Genomic DNA, 8,518 nt, shown 5'->3' with positions numbered 1-8,518 from the left:
TGATAGAGGCTGATATTAATAAGGCTTTGGAAGGCATGGAAATCCATCAGGAAAGGATATCAGAGGTGTCCTCGGATACCGAAAAGGATCTGCTTCAAGAAGACCCTGAAGAAGAGGTGGCCCAGCCACCCGAGGAGGAAGAAGGATCCAGATCGACAAAGATGGAAGACCCTCTACTGTCTGTGACAGCATATCAACGTGTGCCGTCAACCTCTTCGTCCCCAACCCATCAACCAGACCCGGTGTTTCCCAAGGGCGAAGCATTCATGGTGCAGATCCAGATGATGATGATGGAAACTATGCACAAGGAACAGCAAGAGATGAGAAGGGAAGTCAGGGAAGCACACCGTGCAGCAACTTTTAGCGGCTCCCACAAGCGGCCCAAAGTCTCTGACTTACCTCAATGCCCCGAAACCAGCCCCTGGAGGTATGATGAGTTCATGCCCATGATGAATGGGAAACTCTACGTCTTGGAGAAGATGGGGGCCATACTCTCGACGATCTCCAATTCTGACCGAACTTTGTGGCTTACCCGGAGTGCTTCGTCAGGTTGAAGAACGAACCTGCATCAAAAGAAGAGACGGAACTTAAGGAGGTCATGGTCTTTGATCAAGCAATTGATGCGGGCAAACCATGCCCTATGCTAGAGGAATGTAAACCATTGACTCTAGCCCTACCTAAGGGCGAGAATGAATGGAACGAGGTCCATCTAACCTTCTCGATCTCGAAACTAGATCCAGATATCGCAGGACAGCAGTTCAACGAGAACCTTCCGAAGTTGTTGGACTTTCTTCTACGAAGAGAACAGGAGACAAAAGTGAGACAAGCCGCCTCTCTGTCTCTCCAGAACTGGATGGAGATGTGTGCAGGCATTTCAAGTACCCCAGATATGTACACGGTCCTAGCTAAGATGCACATGGCTACATTGGTAAAGGACATGTACGCTTTCGTGAAGGCCAGGAAGGCCTGTAGAGAGTACGTGTTTGCCAATGCAATGGTCAAGCACGCGCCCAGGAAGTTGATTACTTCATGTATCTGGGGCAAGGACCTCTTTCCAAAGGAAGCAGTCCAAGAGGTGGTTGCTAAAGTCACCAATGAGAATAGGAACCTTCTCCAAAAGTGGGGCATGTCTTCCAAAAGGAAATCATCCTCTGACGCTGGTCCGCAACCCAAGAACAGGAAGACAAAGAAGCCACGAGTGCCTCATAGACCTGCGCAAATTCCTACTGTTACCATGACTACAGTGCCCCAAATGGTTGCCTAGCCGCAAGCCACATTCCAGATGGTGCCTCAGCAGTTAGTAGCCCAGTCACCAGCCTTTAACCCAGGCTTTGAGAGGCACACCTCTACCTTCCGCCCAAAAGGTAGAGGATCTAGAAGAGGTTCCTAAAGAAACCCCTCAAGGGGTAGAGGAGGACATGGTCAGGGAAACAAACCCTCCGGATCATCTAAGCAATGAGATGCTCCAGGTATGAGGAAGACTTCCACTTTCTGGATCGTTGGATCTTCGATCCCTGGGCCAACAGCCTAATCAAGAATGGACTAAGGTAGAAATGGAACAAAACTCCACCTTCCTTTCTTCAATTCTTCCAACACTCCACCCCCTTATTGGAAGTCATATACCTTAGAACTCTTGAACAAAAAGGTCATAAGGAAAGCAAACTCCATCAAATTCTAGGGAAGGCTGTTTTGTGTTCCCAAGAAAGACTCGGACAAACTCAAAGTTCATCGAGAACAACGAGTTCCGTATGATAGCCTTACAAAACATAAGGACCCTGTTACCGAAAGGGGCCCCCGTACACAGTCTCAATAGACCTGGCAGATGCTTACTGGCACCTTCCAGTCAGCCGCCCCCTCTCCTCCTACCTAGGATTCAAGCTACAGAAGACAAAGTATGTCTTCACAGCCATGCCGTTCGGACAAAACATAGCCCCAAGGATATTCACAAAACTTGCGAACACAGTCGTACAACAGCTACGCTTAGAAGGTATTCAGGCAGCAGCATTCCTGGACGACTGGCTGGTGTGGGCAGCATCCAAGACTGCTTATCTACAGGCAGCCACCAAGGTGATCCAGTTCCTGGACCATCCGGGTTTCAAGATCAACCACAAAAAGTCTTGCCTCTCCCCAGCTCAGGAGTTTCAATGGTTGGGATCCATTGGAACTTGCAGTCACACCGCCACTTCATTCCACTGAAGAAGATGAGAGAGATTGCGGGTTCTGTCAAGAGACTACTGAAATCCAACAAGATTTGAAGACGCCAACAAGAAAGAGTACTGGGCTCTCTCCAGTTCGCAGCAATAACAGACCCAGTGCTGAGAGCACAACTGAAGGATACGTCAGGAGTCTGGAGAAGATACGCATCAAATGCTCGAAGAGATCAATAGAGATCGACACCGATCTTACTGCGATCCCTTCTGAGGCCATTTTCGAAGGTCAAGAGCCTAGCAAGGACAAGTCCCTTACAACAACCTCAACCATTAGTAGTCATCCACATATATATATATATATATATATATATATATATATATATATATATATATATATATATATATATATATATATATATTTATATATATATATATATATATATATATATATATATATATATATATATATATATATATATATATATATATATATATATGTATATATGATATATATATATATATATATATATATATATATATATATATATATATATATATATATATATATATATATATATATATATATATATATATATATATATATATATATATATATTTATATATATATACATATATATATATATATATATATATATATATATATATATATATATATATATATATATATATATATATACAGATATATATATATGTATATATATATATATTGTGATATCCCCATATGTTGTACATATGCTAACATATCTGATTTGTTAAAGTTTATTTTTCCATTTTCTTTGTGAATACTTCACCTTATTTCAGCGCCATCTTCATTCCATTCTTCTCATTATCTTTTGTTTACACTCTCCTTCCTGCTGTAAATCATCCCTGTTTTTTTACCTTACATGTTATAAGGTAACCCCAAATTTATTATTTTGTTAGAATACATTGTTCTCACCACGAGATTCATCTACCTTACTCACCCATTCACTTTGCATTGCTTATTATTGTTGTTTTGAAGTGCTTTTTCATTATTTTGTTTAACGTAATATTAAAGTTTTGTTTATAACATAGTTTATTGTTCCTGTCCTCCAATTATCCTGCTATTGGTGCTTCTGTTGTCTGCAACCAGCTTTAAGAAGATACATTTGATCATAATCAATAATCTTATACACTCGTAATAAGAAACAAGTGAATTTGGAAGTCCAACCATATGACTTCTATTTTGTTGTGTGAAGAGAACTACCGCCCATTGTAAAGGGGCAATTGTTTGCACAGTGGTTCGTCACATAATAGTTGGGGGCCTGTCCGGGATCTGATGTGCGATCTGATGTGCGATATGATTCATCAAATTTATATCAAGTGATTGAATCGTGAAAGAACAGTTCCAGTGATTATGAACAGTATCGAGTGTTGTGTTGTGGCGTACCAAGGATAAAGGACGACAGTAATAATTCCAAGGTAAGGTAGATGTCTCGTCTCCCTCTCATTAGACATTTATGTATAATATATGTCTGGGTAGTCATTTGGTTGTAAGAGGAACAAGTCACGCTTAATATAGTTAAGACTTAGGTATGCTGATTGTCCAGCTTCTAAACCACCCTTATTAATTGAAGATGCCCCCAGTAGGTAGCTTTTAAAGTTTCGCCTACTCAAATCTTGTATCCCAGAGATTTCTCATAAAAAAAAAATCTGAAGCCCTAAGATTTTGCCATTTCTTAAAATCGCCATTCAAAAGTGATATTCAGGAAATCAAGTTAAATTTCATTATATGTGATTTACTAAATTAAGTTTCATTATAAGTGAAATTTCCTCCATCTCTATTTCATTATGAAGTGATTTATTTTGTTATATAAATTTCGTAAGTGAAATTAGCCAATTTCCAATTTCGGAGATTTTCGTAATTCCAATCGTTATCTCTAGTCAGGAAATAACTTATATGTTGTTTGGTATTAAAAGTACTATTTTGGTGTACAAATAACATTTACGTGTCGGTAAATGAATATTTAAATACTTGTGTTGAATTACTCCTGTTATATCTATTAAGCGCATACTACGTATTTTGTCCAGTTTGCGCATTATTCTGATAATCAATTACTTTAAACTAGGTGTTGACTATTAACTAGATACTTTATCATAACGAGAATAATATAGTATTTATATAAATTAAAATGTAACATTGAAAAGTTATCGTATTTAAGCTGGTATAAATTAAAAGGAAATGTAAACTAGAACGTGCTAATTAGGTATGTTTAAAGTAAAAAATACCTTTGCGTTTTAAAGCCTTGTTTACCGATTCGGTAAAATTGTTGTAAAAGTTTGTGATGTTAAGCGTGTCGTTTGAGTAATTATGAAGTAGTTAGCCGCGTGCTCAAGATCTCTAGCATAAAAAAAATTGTTCACTCGTTAACTGTGAATAAAAGTTTTATAGTATTATCGTAAGTTTCGCGAGACTTAATTTTGTATTTAAGCTATTTTTGTGTAAGGTGATCTGATCATATAATTTTGTAATTTTGTGATCTCTCGATCTTGTAATTTTGTGATCGCTATTTTGTATTTCTGTGATCGAAAGATTGTTATTTTGCGATCGTATGATCTTATACTTATTCTTGTAAAGTTTGGATATTTATTCTAATTTGTACTTATCTTGCGCCACAGGCGACATTCAAAATGCCTTTCAACTTGCAACAATTTATTGTATCACCACGGGATCATGTGGAATCTCTCACAGTTGCCACAAAAACTGACCTAAAGAATCTAGCTCGCCATTATGATGTACAGGTTCCCGCAACTGCCGTAAAATGTGTAATTCTCAGTCATATTTTGAACTTCCTTGTAGATGAAGATATTGTTCCAGAAGAAGAACTGGCTGACGTTCGAGCTCTAACAGTTACCAATCCAAATGGTGACTTGGATAAATTAAGTCTGCAGCTGGAGTTGGAAAAGATGAAGCTGCAAGCCGCAACTGCCGCCGCTGAGGTAGAAGAAAGGAAAGCCGCTGCTGCTGAACGAGCCGCAACTGCCGCCGCTGAGGTAGAAGAAAGGAAAGCCGCTGCTGCTGAAAGAGCCGCAACTGCCGCAACTCTGGTAGAACGAGAGAAAGCTGCCACAGAACGAGAAAGAGCCGCTGCTGCTGAACGAGCCGCAACTGCCGCCGCTGAGTTAGAAGAGAGGAAAGCCGCTGCTGCTGAGCGCACGGCTGCTGCTGCTGCTTCCCTAGAACGTATCAAGGTGGAAACTGCTTTGGAGCAACAAGAAAAAGAAAGTGAACAGAAAAACAAAGCTCTCCGTGTTAGGCTGCAGATTGAGAGAGAAGCGGCCACAGTAACAGAACGGGATCTGGCATTTATAAGACTGAAAGAAAAGGAAGAAGGTAAGCTAATTCCCGAACCCTTTGATGTGGGCAAGGTGCAGAAATTGTTGCCCACATTTGAAGAACGGGAACCTGATAACTACTTTTCTGTGTTCGAAGACACAGCCAAGAATCTCAATTGGCCTCAGGACAAATGGTATTTGATCATCCGGAACTCATTTAAAGGTAAAGCATTATCTGTATGTGCCACTATGTTAGAGGAACATGATTATTTCATAATTAAACAGGCAATCCTTGATGCTTATTCTATTACTGCGGAAGGTTATAGGCAAATATTTCGTAATAGTCAGAAGCAAGTTCAGCAGACCTTTTTAGAATTTATGAATGGAAAGATTAAACAGTTTCAGAAGTGGGTAGACAAAGTAGATGTCAAAACTTTCGAGCAGTTGAAAGATTTAATAGTAATGGAGGAGTTCTTAAGGAAAATACCAGGTAGCATTAATGTGTATCTAAGAGAGCAGAATGAATCTGACCCTAAGAAAGCCGCTTTAAAGGCAGATGACTATGCTCTTATTCATAAAGTAGGTAAAACCCCATATAGAGAAACTAGACCTAAGGAAACTTGTACATACTGCAAACAAGAAGGACATCATATTTCAGAATGTCCTGATCCACATTGTGCAGCTTCATACTTAAAGAGAAAACCTAATCCCCCTCAATTCTCTCCTAAGCAAATGAATCTGCCCAAAAAGGAACCAAAACCTAAGGTGGAGAAGAAAAAGACCTTCCATTGTGCATCACAAGAGTCCCAAGCGTTTGCACCCTTCACTTGCTCAGGCAAAATAAATGGTAAACCTGTAACCATACTCAGAGACACTGGATCCTCTCAAACGATCGTCTCTCCTAAAGTAATACGACCTAAAGGTGAAACTCACAGGTATGTTGCAGTTAATGACTTAACCAGTAAGTCTATGTTGCCTCTCATTAATGTAAACCTTCATTGTCCTTATTTCTCTGGAACTACTGATGTAGCTGTAAATTCAGAACTGTTACCATGCAAGAATGTAGATGTAATCCTGGGTAATGACATAGCTAACTCTGTTGTCTTAACAAACTTGATAGCAGTATCTCCAGGTGATGTTGTACAGGAGGAATGCTTAGCAGTGACACGAAGCAGTAAAAAGGACACCCCTACTGAATCATCATCAAACCCGTTGCCAGTCTCTGAACCTATGGATTTCAACGAGTTGATGAGTACATATAAGATCCAGCCTGATTCATTTAGCTATCAACAAAGGAAAGATGTCACTCTACAGCAGTGTTTCAACCAAGTGAAACCAAAGGATACCAACAAGTGTTCTTATTTTTATATTAATAATAATGTACTAATGAGAAAATTCAGGTCCAGCAAGAACAGTCATCTAGAAACCTGGAAGGATCTATTCCAGGTAGTTGTTCCTAAGGATATAAGACCTCTGATCCTAGAATTGTCTCACTCTGCTGACTCTCATCTTGGTATCACTAAAACATATGAACGCATCAGTCAAGACTTTTATTGGCCAAACATGAAGAATGACATTAAAGAGTACGTAAAAACATGTACAACATGTCAAAAAGTAAGTAGTCCTAATGTAAAAGTACCAGTTGCACCCTTAAAACCTATACTTGTGCCTAAAGAACCTTTCAGTAAGATCATAGTAGATTGTGTAGGCCCTTTGCCTAAGACAAAAAGGGGACATGAATACTTGCTTACGGCCTTATGCCCAACTACCCGTTATCCATTTGCAGTACCTTTAAGAAACATTTCAGCCAAGAACATCCTAAAGTCACTAGTGTCCATATTTACTGTTGTAGGATTTCCAACTGAACTACAATGTGATCAAGGAACCAATTTCATGAGTCATGCTTTTAAAACAGCTATGAAAGATTACCATATAACCCAAGTCTCATCCTCAGCTTACCATCCACAGACCAATGGAGCATTAGAACGCACTCACCAGACCATTAAAAATCTTCTCCGGAAATACAACCATAGTTCAGGTAACGAGTGGGATTGCGATTTGGAACTGATCATGTACATCATACGAGGAGTTCGAAACAAGTCTACTGGTATGTCGCCTTTTGAACTACTCTTCGGTCGACGGCCACGAACTATCCTCAGTTCAGTCAAAGAACGCATCCTGAAGTTGGGAGATAATGAGGTACCTATTTCCCAATATATTTCAGAACTCAACAGGAAACTTTCAGATCTTCACTCCATTGCCAAAACTAACTTGATAACAGCTCAAGAGAAGATGAAGATTAACTATGATAAAAAGGCTAAAACCAGAAGTTTCAAAGTAGGAGATGCAGTGCTGCTATACCATCCGATTGCAGGCTCTCCTCTACGAGAGAAATACTAGGGACCATATACCATCACTCACCGTATCTCGCCAACCAACTATATAATCGCCACTCCAGATAAGCGTAAGTCTACTCAATTAGTCCACATAAACCTCTTAAAGGCCTATTTGTCTCCAGCAGCTGAAAGTAAAACGGTAATGATTACTAGTGCCTTACCATACATAGATTGTCCTATGGATCAATTTACAGATGATCCAATAACTGCATCTTGGCAGGATTCTCAAAACTCGAAGATCTTGGAAAACTTATCAGACTATCTACAACCCTTATATGCATCAAAATGTAAATCTTTAGTAGCTTTATTCCATGAATTTCCTAGTATAACTTCAGATAAACCAGGCAGATGCACCATGCTAGATCATGACATCAAACTACAACCAGGTGCTGCACCCATTAAACTAGCTTTCTATCGAACATCACAGAAGAAATTGGGTATCATGAAAGAAGAAGTGAACTACTTGATAAGAGAAGGATTGGCAGAACCCAGTGCGTCACCATGGGCTTCCCCATGTCTCCTGGTAGAAAAGAAAAATGGTAAATTTCGTCTTTGTACCGATTACAGGAAAATTAATAATTTAACAATTAAAGATTCGTATCCTCTACCAAGAATACAAGATATCATTGACCAAGTAAGTAATTCGACCTACTTAAC

At 39.3% G+C, this 8,518-nt stretch overlaps 1 protein-coding gene across 1 annotated transcript; it reads left to right on the top strand.

Annotated features, from left to right (window-relative positions):
* Window positions 1-3,094: 3,094 nt before the first annotated feature.
* Window positions 3,095-7,009, top strand: LOC137624917 (uncharacterized abhydrolase domain-containing protein DDB_G0269086-like). Its single transcript, XM_068355850.1, has 2 exons — window positions 3,095-5,688; window positions 6,216-7,009. The coding sequence occupies exons 1-2, from the start codon at window positions 4,821-4,823 to the stop codon at window positions 6,227-6,229; spliced, it is 882 nt and encodes a 293-aa protein (XP_068211951.1). The 5' UTR covers window positions 3,095-4,820; the 3' UTR covers window positions 6,230-7,009.
* Window positions 7,010-8,518: the final 1,509 nt, after the last annotated feature.

Source organism: Palaemon carinicauda, chromosome 31 (genome assembly GCF_036898095.1).
Source record: "Palaemon carinicauda isolate YSFRI2023 chromosome 31, ASM3689809v2, whole genome shotgun sequence".
Classification (NCBI taxonomy): Eukaryota; Metazoa; Arthropoda; class Malacostraca; order Decapoda; family Palaemonidae; genus Palaemon; species Palaemon carinicauda.
The sequence above is the reverse complement of the archived record's forward strand: the minus strand, read 5'-3'. Positions and strand labels throughout refer to the sequence as shown.

Coding starts and splice junctions, on each gene's coding strand:
- LOC137624917 (XM_068355850.1), top strand. CDS start 4,821: ATGCCTTTCAACTTGCAACAATTTATTGTATCACCACGGGATCATGTG.